We start from the raw sequence: 19,787 nt of genomic DNA, 5'->3' as shown, positions 1-19,787 counted from the left end.
GACAGATGAATCGCAGGCCTGCGAGAGGGGCGAGAGGGGCGGCCAGACCCAAACACGTGAACCACACACCTCGGCAGCCCACCAGCTCTTAAAGGTGAAAATAAAACAAATCACTCTGGACACAACTTCAGGCAGATTATAAAGAGATATAATATATGAAAAAAACGAAACTATAAGGCATCATCTACAAGTCAAGTGGGAAATAAAGAATGAAACTAGTCTATAAATATCACTCTGTAAAATGTCAACAAAAAATAAGATGTAGCTGTTTATGACACTAAAAACAAGCCTTCAGAGGTCTCTCTCTCTCTCTCTCTCCTTTTCTCTTTTTAATGCCTGCTGTGAAAAGATGACTTTGATAAGGAAAATACCACCAAAATACCAGGTTGAGGAGAGGAATAGTCAGATAGTGTATATTTAATATGGGAGCCCAACAGTGTTATAGAGAATTTCCCAGGCTTGGGAAATGAAACGATCCTGAGAAATCAGTGATAGGATATTCAGTGTGGTAAACTCAATCCTCCACACCACAAAACTGACATAATTCAGTTTACCTATCTATTCCAAAAGATCAGATGGAGATCAAAACGGAAAAATAGATAGAAAAACAAAAAGAAGAGAGTCAGGAGGAATGAGGTCATTCTAAGTAAGTGAAAAACAATGTATGGTAGAACTATACTGACTAGAAAAATAATACAAGGAATACTGAACAACAGCCAACTTTTTTAGTGTAAAGTCTATGAAAGATACTATGGTAAGTATGTTATACACATTATCTTATTTAATTCTTCAACATGTCAATACAATTATTACCATACCACTTCAAAGATGAGGAACAAATCAATACTCTGGGAGGGTAAATAATCTATTCAACATTACAAAGGCAGGAAGTAGTAGAGGCAGACTTTGAACACAGGTCTGACACCACAGGCTGAGCTTTTAGCCTTGGTGCCATATTCCCCTCAAAGGTCCCTCAAGGTCAAGTTCCCATTAGAGTCTTCAGCTCTCTCACCAGGGAAGATCACTTTGGAATTTAATGAGATGATATCAATGACAGTGTACAGTACAATGTTTAGCATGTCATGGGTATCACTAGTTTACTTCTTGATTTTTATTGAAACTGATGGTTTTACTCAATCTTAAATTCTAACCTATGACAACCTTTTTCGTCCTTGGAGTGCATATACCACACAGTTAGTATTTTAGTGGATACTATTATATTCATATATAAAGTGTGTATTCTAGGTTAGTCAAGTTTCTGCAATGGAAAGTTTATATATTTATGCAATTGATGAGTTTAATTCTGTCACCTATCCTTAGTGTTTTATTTTAGACAATTTGAAGTGAAAAATCCTTCAAAGGCAGAGATGATTTTCTTAAAGCAATTAGCAAAGGCTTTGAAAAGGCCTCAAAAATACTTGTCAGTCAATAAACATAAATCACTAGTGAAGAAGATTGTGGGTCACTTGCCACCTTAAAAGGAACTGAAATGAAAAGGCGTTGGCTCCTCACTTACGCTGTAAAAGATCTTGATCTGGTAAATCAACACCGCCTCTCACAGTAATCAACTTTCTTGGGAACTAAGGTTCTTATGAGTACCCTGATAGGGCTTGTGGCTGAGGGGAAGGGTTTGGGGCGGCTAGAGTGGCCCAGAAAACTCCTTGAGTCCTCAAGATTGTTCCGACCGTGGGCCGCCCATAGGGGCAGACCTCAAAATCCTTGTACTTGGTTGGCTGCTGGCTACCATGGACTCTCAAAGCAGCAGTCAAGAGTCCCAAAGTAAACTCACCATTTTCTGGCTGGTCCTTAATGTCAGCGTCACTTGGCTGGCTGGGACTTTCAGATTGACTTGAATCTGAAAAACATAAAAATACAGCCAAAAATTACAGGGTCTGTGAAGGAAAATGGATCAGAGGTGCCAGACTTTCTCAAAAGGTTCAGCATGGAAACTAGGAATGAGAACGTTACAGAAGTGACATGATGATCGAAAAGAGAGGAGAGAAAAGACAGGGGGCGAAAAGCAGCAGAGGTCGCAGCCCGTGCCTTCAGAGAGGACTCTCGGTTCTGTTGACACCTCCGGTGGCGCTTGGCTTGCGCCAGATCATAACTTGAAACTCTTCAGAAACCATCCTCTTACAGAGAGACCATTTCCAAACTGCTCTTCTCCATTATTTATACACTAGAGTCTGATAAAGACTTCATCCTTCGTTACACACATCTGAAGCTTGATTCAGAACATAATAAAGTGTCAAAACATATTTTGAAGCTGGTATATAAAAGCAACCCAAACAACAGAAACAAGTTCTGTTGATATTTAGCTCTGTATTACAGCAACAGACTATGCAGACTAACACCATTAAATACTAGAATCCTAATATTCTAGTGCATTTACTTAAAATAACAGGATCACTCAAAGACATCTTTCTTCCCTATTTTATAAGTATTATTTTCCTCTTGTACTGATGCATTTGGGAGAGCCTAACAGGCCTTGTGAGCAAAAACAGGTTCTTACACACCTTTATTGGATCCCATTTATTTTTTATTTTAAAAACACAATCATTTTCGAACGAAAAAATTTAATTCAGTCAAATTAACTTCTAAATGAGATAATTTAAAATAAAGAAATATTTAATTTTAAGATGAGATAAAATTAAGTTAGATCAAAAAATTTCACAGAATTAGAAGTAAGAATACTTATGATACATTTTGGGGGGAAAGGAGAAAAAAGGCAAAATATTTCAAGGAGAGAGTTTTTTTATGTAAAGCATTTTCTGAGACTTGAAACAATATATAACATTACCAAAAAACAAGCAAAAAATTTTTTCAGAAGAATCTCTGTATCTGTGGAAAGCCTGGATCTGAGCTTTACCTTGACTTCACAGGGTTAGAATGGGCTGCCTGAAATTTGACCACATTTCAGCAAGTTCAGTGCAAGATCTGAAAGGTCATGACACTTAACTGTGATTAAATTGAAAATATTAATTCTGTTTCAACAGAGTTACAGTTTTAGCATTCTCTTTCTTGGAGATACTGCAAAAAGTAGCAGCACTACTAGTGACCCTAGGTCGAGAAGTGTTAATTTATTACTTTAAGAAAGGCTCCCTGCTTTTAGGCAAATGAAGATTTTAATTATTGGGAAGTACTATTTTTTAAATGTCTATTTAAAAATTTTCAGATGCTCTTAACCTGGTAACTAGAGAAAAAATTCTAGATTGATTCAAAGGTTCAAATAGCAAATGATGTGAAAATTTGAACTTTTATTTGTCTGGCAAAGTGATAGCTTTTATCATAATGTAACAATAGCCATAGTGAAGACACAAACAAAAAGCATTACAGGTCAAAAAACTTTAGAGAAATTCTTCAGAATGAACCACAAAGTTAAACACAAAGTCTGCACTGAAAATTGGAATACAATTTATATCGGATTACCTTTGAAATTTTAACTCCATAAATTAACATTATTTTTATAGCAAATGATTTAAAAACACGGCATGACTACCTTCTCTTTTTCTAAGGGAATATCCTGTAATTTCACCATTAAAAATTACAAATTAAACATTCTTAGAAGTAATTCAACATGTTTTAGGAGAAAGACATACCTTCATTATTTTTGTACTAGAAAATTTTAAACCATTAATATCCACTATTAAAATTAAAGAAAATATCTAAGTTTGTGTTAGGGAAAGTTAAAATTCTTCCTGATCATGTCCCAGAATAGATACATAAAATTTTGCCAAACAGAACATTTTCTTTGGAATAAGACTAGCAAACCTAACTTTCTATATGATAGCTTAGCCAATATTCTTTTTCTTGATGTAATATCTTTACGATTAATTACTTTACAAAAAGAAAAATATTTTTTATCTCAATTAATTTAAATATACCATAGCCAATTACTTTTCTGATATTTAACTATTAATACTAAGCTAAGGTAAAAAAATAATGAGTGATCCAAACAATTGTTTTAATAATCTAAAAGTGGACTTCTTTGTTCTTTTAAATTTTCTTTTACATTTGTCACCCTATATTTATAGAAAGGTAGCATAATTATAGAAAACATGAACAGCAACAAAAGATGGCAACAGGTATGTTCAAAGAAAGTTTAAAATTCCAAGCCACAGAAAAAGAAGCAAACAAACAGCAAATGACTGAGCGGCAGGAAAACAGCTCAGAGTTGGTCTGAAAGGGGCCGCAGCACTCTTGTGAAAGCTCAGATACAAACACTGGAGAAGGCATCTAGCCAAACTGAAAACGGAATTTAATTTCTCCACTTTTATTCAAAAGCTGGGGATACTGTTCTCCACCGGAGGACTGCATACTAAAATACACCATCTTGGTAACGGATAGGGAAAGCTAAAGATCTACAAGAAAAGTTAAATGATCTAAAGACTTAATTAATTATTTTCTACCATGGGCTGTTGAATGCCGTTTCTATTTTGAACCAACAAGGAACAAAATTACCCAGTGCTGGTGCAATTCTATGCTGAGAACGCATGGATACTTTCTCTGGTATTGCAAAAGGTCACCAATGCTGTTAAGTATGGAGCCGACCAGAAAACCAGAATTATAAAATTAATTTCTACCCATACATAATTGATACAAATGAAAGATCTCTGTCTTAAGCATTTGCATTAAAACACTATCACGAAGGTTAACAGCTAATTTACTTTTCTGTTTTAAATACTTGGTAGAGACTTGTCAGAAGCCAAGGTAACTTTATGTCTTACTTTTGGGGACAGTTATCACATGGTCTTTTGATTCCCACCACCTGAAATAATTAGAGGCCCCAGAAAAAAAAAAAAAACACCTGCATAGAATTGGGTGCCCTTCCTGTATCTGAGTCTCCCACAGCAGTGACTTTCTCTGGTTCCCTGGTTGAAAGCCAGAAAATTTGTATATTACAATGAAGAGAATATTATTTAAAATGTGTTTAAATGAGGGAGTTGGAAATGCTATTGTGAGGAAGTATATTAGGGTTATCAGTTTTTTTCCATCTGTCTGATTTGTTTTTCTGTTTAAGGAACCTTAGACTTCAACCTAACCTAAAAGAAAAGCAATTTTTCTTTTGGTTTGTAAAAAATTTATGAGCAGAAATTTAAACCTAAAATTGACAGGGTTTTCATATAGGAGGCTGGACTGAGACCTCTTAATTCAACTGGTAGTCATCTACCTATGCATTTTTATGGCGCCTACAGCTATATTGCTGGAGTACTCAGACAAAGATATTTCACTATCAGTATAATCACTAGGGAAAGGAATAAAATAAATCCTAATGCCTACACACTAGCCTCTGCTTCCATAAGCATGTGCAGTGCAGGAACAGAAACCTTGCACTGGATTTGCTACTTATGCATGGATCCAGTCCTCCTAACCTCAATTCTGCTCCCCTTCAACTTGGAACCTCAGAGAATACTCCTTTTGGTATGGTGAAGAGTGACAAAAACATGACAATATGGTAAAACTGGTCAGGCAAAAACATAGACATCGCTTCCATGTATTTTCTGTTCTCTAGGCATGATGCAAAGATGAAATACTGTTAAATCTTCCTTGTGCTCGACCCAGAATTAAACTTTTCCTCTCTGATTCCTCTTTTATTGGCCATACAATCTCTTACAATGTGACTTACATTATGTTGCACGAAGGTACTTTTCAATGATCTCCTATGAGAATTTGAGCTCCATAAGAAAAGAATTCCTTTCTTCCTCTAGTCTTACTCCCAGTACCTTCCAAGGGTACCTGGCCCAGCTAAGGATTTGATAACCGCTGAACTAAAGAGATGAATTTTCACTTTTTGTTCAGCTTTCTAATGCTGAACCACTGCCAGTGACTGAAAATATACTAAATTCACACCTAAAAGCAGATTGGGACTTATGAAATGAAAAAGGAGGGCAGAAAAGGTCTTTATATCTGCTTCATGTCCCCCTTCGTGGGACCTGGCAAGGAAGAGAGAGGCACATCCCTCTGGCTTGTGAGTAGGAAGTCTTGCACAGCGTTTAGAAGTTGCAGACAATCACCTCCTCTGATCCCCTGGCCGACACACCCACAAGAGGCACCTTAGAATAATAAGAGCTGAGAGTGGTGTCTGACACATAAAAGGCCCCCCAGAAATGTGTGCAGGCTGAAATGATGGATGGCAAAAATATTTCACACATTCAAAAAACACAAAGATAAGAGAAAGCTGCCATATTCTGATGCCCGAAGAGGGACTCAAAATCCTAACAACTGCTGTTGTGAACAGCTGATAAAAGAAGAGCAGCCACGCAGTGGTGGGGAACCCTTCCCACCCTGAAACAAACCCGTGTAATTCCTATTCAGTCAACATGATAGCAACAAAAGTCTATGGGCCATGAAAGCACAAATTCAGGTTCCAGGGGAAAAATAATTTCACCTAAGTTCAACCTCCCTACATGCATATTGATTTGGTTAAAGATGAAGCTTGAAAAGTCTTTGTTAGAATTTTGTGTCCAGTTTTAAATCTCCCAAATTACAAGGTGATACGAAGAAATCAGAAGGCATCCAGAAACAAAAATGAGTTAGTCAAGTGAAAGAAAGAAAGTGAAAATGCCACCAAAAAGAGATGAAGTTGTTTTTCATAGTGTGAAAAAGAAAAGGCAAAGTCAGGAATGAATACTTTCCTGCAAATAAATGAAGCGTTAGCAACATTCCTGGGGTAAAAGACAATAAGGAATAGAGTGATTATATTCTGAATATAATAAATACCCTCTAGGATTGTAGAACTTAAAGATTTTAAAAATTTAGGTAGATTTTTTTTTTTTCTTACAGAGGTTTGGGAAGATGAGTAGTTTGCAAAAGAGTCAAGCCAAAGAATCCAAGATTCATTTTTCTACGTCCATGATGTTATAGAAATCTATTTCTGATTGGTAGTATAAGGCTTAGAATTACTCTATTTTGATCATTCAGTACCATAAGATGTTTATTACAGTAAGGAAATCTAGAAAAATGGCTATAATAGTCAACATTTTGCTTATTAGTCTCTCTCATAGCTGCAGTTATAAAAGAAATATTATTGTAATACTTTATAAACTTCAGGAACATTGTCTGTTTTTTCCAGTGTCACCATAACCTTAAAGACTGAGGTGTGAGGAAATATTTTAAAAACCTTTGAGATGTAGAATGTCACTGCACAGGTGCACATATGTATATACAATCTGGGGCTTACCAGTAAAACTGATGAATACAATACCATCCACTAAATATAACAGTATCCATTATGGTCTGGCAAAGAACAAACAGAATTTTGTAATACTATCATTAAATCTGGACCACCAAAAATCTTCAATTATCATCAGCATTTTCAGAGAATGGATAAAATCCTTTAAGCTCAGTAAACAACCAAACCAATATTTAATAGTAATTAATGTATACAACTGTGGCCTACTTAATGAAAAACAAATACACAACAACCTGGTTTTTAAAACAAATTATGAGGTGAGTCACACCATAAAAGTTTTCTTATCTTTGAAAATGGAAACACTCCATGGTTCTTTAAATGGGAAGTCTTATCTTTACCGTATTTAAAATACAAAATTTGATCTGTGTAACTTTCCCAGTAAGCTAGAATTGCGTGGGTCATGATAACCGCAGTAATCAAGGTATGCACAGCAAATCCTTCTTCACCGGAAGGGAGGTGGGGAGATGGGGCAGAGGGAAAACCCTAATTCCAAAAGGACCAGGCTAGTTTGTACACGTTGGCCCTTGAATCCTCTAATCCGAATCCGAGCGGGAAGGCTTGTGTTCACGCAGCAGAGACTTGGAAGGGCTCCACCAGACCACCCCGGGGCCTGCCAGCTGCTCGGGAGATCCACCCCTTAGCCACTCCCGGGTATGGCATTTTCGGGGTCGGAACTTAAAAGCGTTATATAATCTAGATGACGACCATTTTCTTTCTTAAAACTTTTTTTTTTTAACATGACTTTCTGAAGAAGAATTTGTGAAATATTAAATTTGCAGGAATTAGATTTTTTGGCATTAATGCTGGTATTCAAGGCCCATCTGTTTAGTCAGGGCTGTGTATGATGATGAGTGTTTAGGTTGAAGAGTGATTCAACTGTCTTATCACCTACTCATAAACGTGTTATTTGGCTACGTGCGCAGGGAGGTTGTGGAATGATACACAGTTTTAACACGTTGAGAAAAAAAGTAAAATGGTCTCACCATTGTTGTGTTATGACACTGAGGGGGAATCATTGCTAAGCTTTGAAAATTACAAATTCAGTCACTCTGAAAGTAAAGACCAAATGACTCAATCTTTAAACCTTCCATCTTCGCATGAGGCTGATTTCCAGTTGTCGTCGGCTTTTTCAGCAAAATTATAAATGAAGTCAATGGCAAGAATGTGGTGATTATAAAAGATATGTAAGCACGATACTCTGACTAAATGTATAATTTCTCGTATTTTCTTTGACAAGGGTCTCTGACTAAAATAAACTAAAATTGATGTAACCACTTTGAATTTTGTTTTTCTCATAACAGGGGCTGTGTTAACATGTGATGGTGATCTGTTGATCAATTCAGAACTCACATTAGTGAGTCAACCTGGTTACCTGCCCACTAATGTGTAAACAAAGACCTGCCTAAAAAGGCATGAGTATAACATTATTGCATATCAGAATTGTGCTCAATTTCCCCTTTTGAGTCACTTTTTTCACAAACAAAATTAATTATAACAGTAAGTTCTTGGGGTTCTTAGAAGAAAATATACTTGAAGATTACTTATGTAGTCAATCTATACAACTGGAAGTAGAAAAACTCCCTGTATACTTTCATACTATAAAAACAAATGTGTCAAACGAAAATGATGCATAATTTAGTTATAGTCTATACACATTATTTTCATGTGTCTGGATATCTGTAAAAAATTTTATTAAAATAATAAAATGATCTCTGTTGAGGATAATCATAGCTATTTAAGTTCAGTTAGTATTCTAAGGATTAACTTTTTTTGCATTCCTATTTCACTATTGAAAGAAGTATGAAAAGGTACAAAGATGGAATCCTAAAAAAATCTGAGCTATATAATTTAACTCTGGATCTCGGTTTTTTTCACCTGTAAAATGGGAACACTAATGACTATTTTGCCTAAGTTAATAGAGTTGTTGTGTGGCTCAAATAAAATAATGCAAGAAGACCTGATTTTGAAACTATAAGGTCCCCCAAAAAGAAATGTACTTTTACCTCTGAGATATTAATCTTCCCATCCATATACATTTTTGTTTCTTCTAAAAAAATCAACCCCAGCCCACACATGACATGATTCTGGTATAAAGCATCCGCATCACAGCCCTGGATTTAAAGTAAAGGTTCTTAATTCCAATATACTGGGAAAGAGATTATCTCTGATAATGGAAATTTAAATCTCAGCTTGCCGTTGTTTATTCCAGACAGACATTTGTGTGTTAAGTCTGTTTATCAGGCAACACTTTGTCTAAGCCAGGAAGTAGTCAGTCTTTGTAACAAGATGTATGCAAATGAATTTCCCATGAGTCTCCACAGCAAATTGTAGTAAGAAAAAAGAAAATTCCTTGCTACTTTACCAGCAAGAAGCTACCTCAAAAGTAGACTAGAGACAGAGAACTATGAGCTAGACTATGCTGATGAGTTTAAATGAATCCTAAATATGTGCTCACAGTCTGTTGCTCTTTATTCTAAGCAGACTTGGTGCCTTACATCTGTTTATCAGACAACACTCTGTCTGGCTTTGTAACCTGTGTGAAAACCAACGGTGACCATAATCCCATGAAATAACCTGTCGGAGGCAAAACTCCAAACCTCCCATCACTTTAAGGACCCCCACCAATAGACGTTCCTATGAAACCTTTGAAACTTTTAAAAAATACATCCAGCTGTAACTTTTGCTCACCTTCTATCTTAACTTTTCTACACTCATTGAATTCCCTAAAGGCACGATAGCCTCAGGACAGAATGGTGAATTTTATCAGCAATTTGGACTGATAAATAAAAAATGTGCTAACATGCCCTATCTAATGATCAAGACCAGGGAGTTTTTTTTTTTTAATACTTTTTTCTATCGTAATAGAAAAATGTTTATTCTTTTATTCTATTACTAAAGTATCTATCCCGGGATCCTCTTTTTTTTTTAAGATCCTAATATAACTGACTCTTTTTAAAAAATATATACATGAAGAGTTGAAAAGTGTGTTTCTTTTTATTTTTCTTGTTGGTTTTCTACAGGGTTTGAAAATCTTACCAAAGGCATCAAATTGGTTGAGCTTGTCTTCCTAGACAAAATAAACACTTTAGGACTCTCCTTGTTTGTATTCTCCTCAGTGGTGCTGTATGCATCAGCAGCTAAAAACAAAGACACTTTTTAGCTGCTCAGACAAAATGCAGAAGCTTCCCAAACAAGGAGGCAAGGGAGGGGGCACGGGCGGAGGGGACGGTAGGGGTGGAGAAGTGTGCAGAAAGTCTGACAGTCCATTCAATATAGGGATGATGGCCATAATGCATCCAGGGTCCCCTCGCTGATTAAATATGCATTGGCACAGTTTTGATCAATGCAAGCCGTGGATCAGATGACACACCTGCAAAATCTTGAGCCCAGAGCTCCCAGGAAAAGGGAAAGGACAGTCTTGTCTCCTTATCTTTGTTTTCAAAGGCTCTCAATTTCTGTGCCTTAGATATCTAATTTAATTCTCTCACCCCTCAGCAAACTGGATTAGGGAAGTCAATACTGCCTTTGTGCATCGACAGGAAAACACAGTTTTCCTTTGATTCAATTTAGCTATGACCTTTATACAAAGATAATGACAACTGTCTAAAAGTAAGGTGAAGGCCTCAAGAAGAAGACCCCCTGAGCGAAGGCTCCCATGGAATTCTGGATGACAAGGTAGTGGGGTTTACTGTGACATTTTCCTGCTTGGAAAGGAAAAAAAGGAGGAAAGGGAATTAAGAATTGGTGGGGGGGCAGGAAGGGGAGGGATGGGACACAGGGAGAAAGCATGGTGGAAGAGATTTCAATCCAGTGACTAAACGACGAAACTCTCACAAATCAAATCACTGGACCGTGTCATATCCATAACCAGAGAATAATGCTGTCAAAGAAGATCATGAGAATGGCATAGTAACAATTTGCCTAAAAAATGCAGACGCCTTAATGAGAAGGCTGAAGATTCTGTGGTTGGGTAAATCAGGAAGTTTGGGGTTTTTTGTTTCTTTCTTTCTTTCCTTTTTTTCCCCCCCTTGAAGCTTTTCAGAAAACAGGACTATCAGTGTGTTTGTGAGTCCCAACACCAGTGATAGCTAGAGATTTTTGGAGAAGCCTGGGATTCTGCAGTGCTCCAATGTTCAGACCACGACTCCTAACCAAAGGGGAAAATGATACTGGAAGAGTCTCCTGAAGAAGCACTGCTTCCTTTTAACTTCCTTGTCTTTGGGCTTACTTGTTCCATTCATTAATTCAGGCATTCATCAACGCATCTACTATGAGCCTTTCTCCCTGAGTACGTGGTGATAAAAATTTTAAAAGGCAAGGTCTCTGCTCTCAAGGATCTCTCAAGTCAATCGGAATAACGATAATAAAATCAAGGTTCTGTGGCATCCCCTCTTGATTAAGTCCTGTCCTCTGGTGAAATTAATGTACAGCAACGTGTTACTGTGCACACTTGTAATGGCTTTTATTCTCTTACCATTCGCAATCAGTACTGTACCACTAAGTGTAGCCTTGTAGCAGAAGTTACAGTAGCCTGGACGCTAACTGGTGGTGGAATGGATGGCTGGGATTAACTTTTCTAGTAAGATGTACAGAGGTTTAGGCAGAGTCCTTTCACGTGAAAGATGAAGCTATATTACTGCATAGTTAGCATTGCTGGGAATGGTGTAAAATATCAAAATGGTTTTTAAAAATCAGGTTTTTCCCCCCTTAGAAACAACTTCATAGACACTATTCCTAATCAGGCCTGGTGTACTCCCTTTCACAGAAATGACTCTTTAACAAAGGTAGCTGTGGTACACTGAAAAAGGTAGAGGACTTGGTATTAGAAAACCTGAGTTTGAGTCCCTTCTTGGCCATTTATATTCGCTTTGTGGAACTGGGCAAGCCCCTTTACTCCTCTGAATTTCAATTTACTCATCTTCCAAATGCCTGACTTTCAAGATTATGAGAACTGAATGGCATGATTTAAAATGCCTTGTAAATTATAGCAGCTATAACTCTAACTGTACACTGCAGACATTTGCTAATGTATAGAAACTGGTTAAAGAATCACACTGACTACTTACTTTTATTTCTTGTCTCATTATTTTTACTGCACAGAGCATGGTATCTAGAACATATACGTACGAATAGATATTTGTTGAAATGGAATTGAAGCGGGTGAAAGAATTGCTCTTTCAGGGCCATGAAATACAATAGGGCCTATCTTGGGAGATGTCAACAGATGTTTGGGGGTAAATTTTCTGGCTTTGGGGAGACTGCATGACTGGATGCTGGTATATCCCATGTGGTGAGAACAGACCTTACGGGATTCATAGGCTTGGCTTTCTGGTCCTAGATTCAGGACCAGAATGAGGGGGGTTAGGCACCCGTAAAGGTTCTTTCCAGCCCTAGAGTTCTAATTTGAAACAGATCATTAGCAATCCAGTTGCTGGTCTTCTGGCTGCATTCAAGGCTGGGACCCACATTTCATCAAAAGGGACTGGGTGATATTAGCTGCTGATCATAAGTACAATTAGAAATAGCATCAGTTCAATAATCATTATAAGTCAAAGACTGTCTCTTCTTTACCTTATAAATGATGACAAATACCCTACTATGAATTGTAAATGTTTATCTTCAGTGACTTGGCCAGTCCTGACTACAGGAACCAATAAACAGTGTTTTCTTTTTATTTCTTAACCCATCATGTAATTCAGAACACCAGGAAACTTTTTGTTTCAGGAGCTACTGTATAAGGTATCCTTGAAGAATTTAGCCTAGGTCCTAGGTCTTAGACTAGTATTGAGGACAATACTTTTTCAAAAACACTTTAGATATACCTTCTCATATATACAGTCAACCATTGACAACACAGGTTTGAATTGTGCGGGTTCACTGTATAAGCAGATTTTTTTTCTATAGTAAATACTATAGTACTACACGATCCATGGTCGGTTGAATCTGCCGATGTGGAACCGCAAATACAGAAGAATGGCATACACTGAGCAACGGCTATAAGTTATATGAGGATTTTTGACTGTGTGGAGGGTTGGCACCCCTAATCCCTGTGTTGTTATAATATGTAATGTAAAATATATATTTTTTTAACAATGTGCTTTCAGTTTCCACATTGACAATAACTTTTCCCTAACAACTTGGTTCCTGGACTTTTAACAAATATGCATGAAAACAGGGAGCTATCATTTGGTCAGCCAAAAAGGGGTCTTCAGACTCCCACAGCATCATAACAAAGTTCAAGTGACAGCTGATTCTTTAGAAATTCACCCAAGCGTTCTGCAAGTAGAAATAATCATATATGTTTTGCTTCTATGTCTTTATGATAGATAAAATGATTTAAATGTACTGAATCATTTCACTTTTAGGAGTTTCCATTTGGATTCTATCATGGCTTTCTCCCTGACATATGCAGTGCTAAGTTATTTAAAATTAATTGCAGTACAATATTTTAAAATTTCTTCACATGGTGCTAATCTCAAGTGCTTTGGATGTTTGAACCACACTTGGAAGCCATCAAGTTCTGTGTATCTTTATACCATGGAGCAGTTAAACATGCTAAAAAGATTAGTCAGTGAACTTTAATCTATAACCAAAACTATACTAAATTATAAAATTTCAAAAATGTGTGAGTTGATACAAATGAGAAAACTGCAAACACCCTACATAAAAAGAAAAAAACAAACCTAGATAATTAAAACACATGAATTTACTTATGTAGCTTTGAATCCAGAAGAGCTTTCAGAAATTCACCACAGATCATGGGGTCCTACCCACATAAACCCAATTAGGTGCCAGTTGAGCTTATGTGCTTTCACCTTCATCTGAAGTTCATTTTATCTGTCATTTTTATTTTCATTTTAGGATGCAATCTACATTCTTTTCTGTGGTTATGTTGAAGGGGGGATAAGTATTTTCCATTTCAGTAACTCAGTATGGATGAGTAATTTGCTTAGTAATAATCCTAAAATTAAACTGTCTTCCATACAATGTCTAGTAATAGTTTACGTAGGATTAGGCAAATGAACTGTCTTCAGGATGTGCTTTAAAAAAAAAAAGTTTCTTATTTGCCACCTGGATTTATTTTGATTTAAAAAAAAATCATGTTTTCTGGAAAGTTTCTAACAGAGGTGCTATCTTCAACACCTGCTCCTCATCAGAAAGTCTAAGTGGGTGACTGGAACTTCATACTGATTCACTTTTCAAGAACCATTATCACTCTAAAGAATGACTAATAATTAGTGATTCCTAGGGAAAGAGGCTTATTTCAGTTCATCAAACATTTATCACCTACTGTGTGCAAGGCATTGTGAGCTTTTATTCAGTTCTGAGGTAGCTCATAATGTTGACTAAGAACTCCACTCATTCAACTCTGGATCGTTTATTAAAGTGTATATTACTTGTTTTTTAAGAGTAGCTATTCCCCCCAACCCCCCAATCTCCACCAGTGGTGGTAACATGGAGTGTTTCTGAGAACACTTTCCTAAGTCTATTAGGGGAGGAGAGAGGAGGTGGAGATTTCTACAAATAGGAAATGGTTTATCTGTTTGTTCTCTGTTTAACAAAAATGATGAATCTCTGGGTTCCATGGTTTTTTCAATTTTTTGGTCACGGTGGAAGCCTACAGACAAGGGAAAGCTGAGAGGGAAGCTGGAGCACCAGCGTACAGAACAAAATCGAGCAGTTCTACCTGCCAATCATACCCTATTATTACCCCACCTCACCCCTACACCCTATCCCTGCTGAGCTTCCTGAAGCAATGTTTAACCCCCTGCAGCATTCACACAGCCAAGGCCCAAACCTGGGGTTCAGAGTGATTTCAATATCACTTCTGTCTTTTCAGATTTACAATATTAAGATCAGCAAAGAATGGGACTTCCCTGGTGGTTAAGAATCCACCTGCCAATGCAGGGGACACAGGTTCGAGTCCTGGTCCGGGAAGATCCCACATGTCTTGGAGCAACTAAGCCCGTGCGCCACAACTACTGAGCCTGTGCTCCTAGAGCCCATGCTCCGCCAACAAGAGAAGCCACCACAATGAGAAGCACACACACCGCAATGAAGATTAGCCCCTGCTCGCCACAACTAGAGAAAGTCCACACACAGCAACGAAGACCCAACACAGCCATGAATAATAAATAAATAAATAAATAAATAAGAAAGATAAGATAAGCAAAGAATAAAAGGTGACTAAATCATTTTTGGTTGAAATGGCTCAGTGGCCCTTCTAAACTGTCCTATTTTATTTTTTGGTTACTAGAAAAAAAGATTAAAAACAAATTATAAGTGGGGAAAACAAAGAAAAAGAAGAAATAGTAAAAAGAAAAAAAACCGCAGTAACAAAACAAGTGGCATCTTTGAACGGGGGTCAGAAATAGCAGCTCTTCAAACGAGACAGGAAATCTTATTTGCAACAGATCTGGGGAAAGTTACAAGAAAAAAAATCAGAGTTTATTCAGGAATTAAAGGTGACATAATACCTGCATGGTGTCTCTCAATTATCAGGTTTGTATTGGGGGATGGTTGGAACAATAGCAGAGCTTAACATGGGAATGCTGTAAAAGAAGGGATGAGGGCCTCCGTTATTTCCTTTAAGTCTGGCTACCACCTCCAAAAACAGCACGGAATTTCATAATTCTTTTCCATTTAGTAACTTTGGGGCAATAATTTCTTGTTATATTTATCCAAATGATCTCCAAAAAAAAAAAAATCACTGGGCTGGTTTTCATTTTCCATTTTTATTCCATACTTTAGCAACTCATCTAACAATTTAATGATTTCCTTTTCTCCTCTAAATGGATGTCCTGTAGAAAGGGGAAATTTTCTAAAGTCTTAGTCAACAGAGTCTTAAGTTTTTATCATACAAAACAGCCTCACATCACACTATTGTAGTCACATGTTCTCCCACCTGGTCTTAAAATCAGAAAGCACTTTGTTTTAATGCCGCCATGTTGGTATTGTTCTGACATGCTTAGACTTCAAAGGGGAAGACTTTGAACAAACCTATTTGGAAGGAATTTCATAAAAAACATTGGGCAAAAAGACTATTTTAAATTAACAGGAAGAGTGTAACATCTCACCGGCAGTAGATAGGGAAATGAATTATTCAAAATTGTATACAAACCCTGACGTCATCATGAATAGAGGCAGGCTCTAAGGAACCTTACTGAGAAAAGCTGGTATTTACACAGTGATTGGAAGCAAAAAACAAAAAAGCAAAATAAGAAAAAAGAAAATAGAAAATCTTTTTTTTTCTTTTGCCACATAAAGAAAATCTCCTATACTGCTTTTCATAACCCCACCAAAACTCCCTACTGTGGCGTTCTCAAAGCACGACCTCTGGATTTCCGTAAGGAAAGTATAGCACAACATTAAAAAGTCCCAAGACTCTTCGAGAAGAAATTCATGCAGAACATCAAATGTTACTCAACATTTTCAAGGAACCATGATATGTCAAACAGACCACATGATGCAAGTACATTTAAATATAAGTTTCTATTTCTGTTTAAAAATAAAAAAGATCAGAAATCTGAATCTGGAAAAGCAAAATCTCTTGCAGGTTTAGAAAGCATATACAAAACCTGGCAAAAGAAAAACACTGTTCACTGCCACCATCTGCTTTCTGGCACAGAGGAAACTTTTACTAACAGCAACATTTTCTTACATTAGAAAATCCACTAATTAGTTTTGTTGTAATAAGAAAAATAACCTTTGCATGGAAGGCAGATTGCCAGCTTGCTTTTTTTTGTTGGCTGCACCTTGCAGCAGGCCTGTAACATTTCCATGTGAAGTTCACCTCTGAGTTCCCCTCTCCTGGAGTACTTTATTATTCCCTGTTTGGTCTAAAGAAAGTATTCACAAATGAGAGATCAAAAGTGAGAGCAACAGAGAGGAAAAGCTTTAAGGTATTTGGGTTAATTTCCAAAAAAAGAACACCAGGTTCAGAATCAGGAAATCTGGGATCCAGAATCGATTGTTAAAAGCTCCGTAAACCTGGGTCTCATTTTTCTCATCTTTAGGGCTATTAAAGTAAATGAGCTCTAGCTTTCCCCTAAAATTCCTAAATTCTTGTAGTCTAAATCATTTTTTCCTAAGAATTGTACATCCCAAGAAACTAGTGATTGCAAAAGAGTTAAGTGGAACTTCAGATGTCACTGATAAATCTGAAATAATTTTAGAAATGTTGACATATGCTGATTAAAATATTACAGATCTAGCAACCGAGGAAATGGAAACTCAACTGAAATTCCTTAATAATATACTCTCATCATTTAGTCAGCATATCATCACAGATAAAACCAACAAATATGGATCAAGCAACTACTGTGTGCCCAGCACTCTTGTAAGCCCTGGAGACAGAGCCATGAACAAGAGGCTCACAAGCTCTGGGCTCCCAACGTCTAGGTTCCAGGAAGCCTGCAGGCCCGGGAGCTGCCGGGCGTCCTCTGCACAATCACCCACCGCAAGTCCGCGTGCTGTGCCCCGGACAGGACGGCACCAACGGGGAGAGAAAATGTGTGTGTGCTCACCACACCGCAAGATCTGCTTGCAAGTTCCTTGAGAAAAGAAAATAAATGGGTACAAATACTTTCCGAGAAATTTTACGGAAAATAGACATCATGTCTTTAGAAGCAAAGCAAAGTAGAACACTGAAAGGGCACACAGCCCCCTGTGAAAGACGTCTCAGGCTTACATTGTTCAAACTGGCCCTCTGCCTTGACTGAACGAATTTCCTTAGTTAAAAAAAAACTCACCACTTCCATTTTCTGGATTTTTTTTCTGTAGGCTCAAACTTAGCTACATTTAAAACACGAAACTGCAACGCACGATGACCTATTGCAAACTCAAATGTCCCCCTGCCTGAGGAATGAGTGACAGACTATCGCAAAGTTGATTAACCCACTGGTATTGCACAGCTCAGCCCACACTACTATTCTCAACTGTATGGCAACCACACATTGATGACCAGGCCAAGTGCCCATTGGGTTTATTAACCCTCAGCTGCCATTAAAATACAGTAATTAAAACTCTAACGTTTTACCCAAAGCTTCCTGTCAAATATTTGAAAAGATTTCAGTCAATTTATAGAGTTCTGTCTTTGCTTTTACCCTCTGTTTTTGTCAACACCACACTTAGGCACAGGAAGTAATTGCCTTCTTTTCCGATGCCGGTTAGTCACATTTATATAGCACAGATCCCTGCCCTGAATTTAGAAGATAATTCAGGGTAGAAGAGGATGAAGACAGGATCCTTTCCCTTCCTCCTGGCAGAATTAATCCCTCCTTCCTCTGGCTTCCTACAGCCTCGTTACTAAGAACAGGGCTCAGCTTCTATTTCATTTCTCCGTGTGTATAGTCCCCACCTGCCCTAGCAACAAGTTGCAAGCCCTTGAGGGCACACATTTAAAGAAAGGTTTGCACATAGTAAATGCTCAATAAGTGACCTTGAATAGAGGAATAGAGGGGAGAGGCTAGTCTTGGCAAGACCTCTAAGCAAGGGTTATCCCAGAGACGGCCTATAGATTTTTCTATCTCCTAGCAGAAACAAAGTACAGTTAGAATACATGCAGGGTTTTTCAATTAAGGCTAAAATTCCTGAAATGGCTACATATAAGGGAAAGACTTCCCCCTCTCTATCAGAGATGGGCAAATGGCTTGTCTAGTGCCCACAATAATCTTATCAGATAATTTAATATTTGAAACATAAACAAACAAAAAGTTAGAATTTAAAAGGCAAGCAGATTACTCAAATCATGAGACAATTCTGACAATTATTTGCAAATATACTGGGACCAGAGCCTTTGAAAACATTTCCTATTATCTGTAGTAGGAAGAGTAAGGCTAAGCTTACAAATTTTGTTTAATGTAAATCTTTTAGGTCTCTACTATAGAAAATTCCTGCAGTATGTGATGATAGGCTTCTGCATTTCTGATTTCATAATTACTGAAGACTCCTTGATATGTATCACAGAGCAAGAACACTTTCCTAAGTATGTGAAGGAGTGACATAACCATGTTTGGACTGGTGTATCAGTAAAGCTTCTCTCAGTAAGAGAAGAGTAACTACAGTTAATAAAAAAAAAAAAGACATCGAAAGTTTCATTTAGATCATCGAAAATAAGATGTTAAAATTCCTTTTTGGTTTTCATTCTAGCATGCATTTCAGAAGACCAATATTGAAACTGTGCTGAAAATGTTAGGCTGAAGACCAATTGTGATAGGAATTATGGCCTGTTTGACACATCCTATTTATCTTTGGCTTGATTGTAGACATAAGTTCAGATACTCTTAAATTCGTTTTTTAAAACCTGGCCTAAAGTTGAGAATGCGGTTTCTAAAATTAGCCAAAAGTTCTGAAAATGGCTTATTTTCTATATATTCACCTTTTATCAGGCACTATGTATTAACAGACTATATTTAGAATATCCATAAAGTGATGTGATTTTGTACGGATGATAAAACAATATAATGCAGACTTGCAAGGCAGGTAAGGACATATGATAAAGGATGATAAACTAAGAATAAAGATTAAGGAAGTAGTATTCACGTAACACAATGAGAAAAAAAAAAATTAAAAGCTTCACTTCGAAGCTAAGTAA

At 37.1% G+C, this 19,787-nt stretch overlaps 1 protein-coding gene across 6 annotated transcripts in view; it reads right to left on the bottom strand.

The window, feature by feature from the left end:
- The window catches only part of NFIA (nuclear factor I A), a 376,875-nt gene that overhangs the window by 191,462 nt on the left and 165,626 nt on the right, over positions 1-19,787 (bottom strand). For all 6 annotated transcript variants that reach the window (XM_036855624.1, XM_036855592.1, XM_036855604.1 and 3 more), the window contains exon 3: positions 1,790-1,855. In XM_036855624.1, coding sequence (XP_036711519.1) covers positions 1,790-1,855 — 66 coding nt within the window. The remainder of the gene's footprint in view (positions 1-1,789; positions 1,856-19,787) is intronic.

This window comes from Balaenoptera musculus, chromosome 1 (genome assembly GCF_009873245.2).
Source record: "Balaenoptera musculus isolate JJ_BM4_2016_0621 chromosome 1, mBalMus1.pri.v3, whole genome shotgun sequence".
NCBI lineage: Eukaryota > Metazoa > Chordata > Mammalia > Artiodactyla > Balaenopteridae > Balaenoptera > Balaenoptera musculus.
This window is presented reverse-complemented; position numbering and strand designations above follow the sequence as displayed.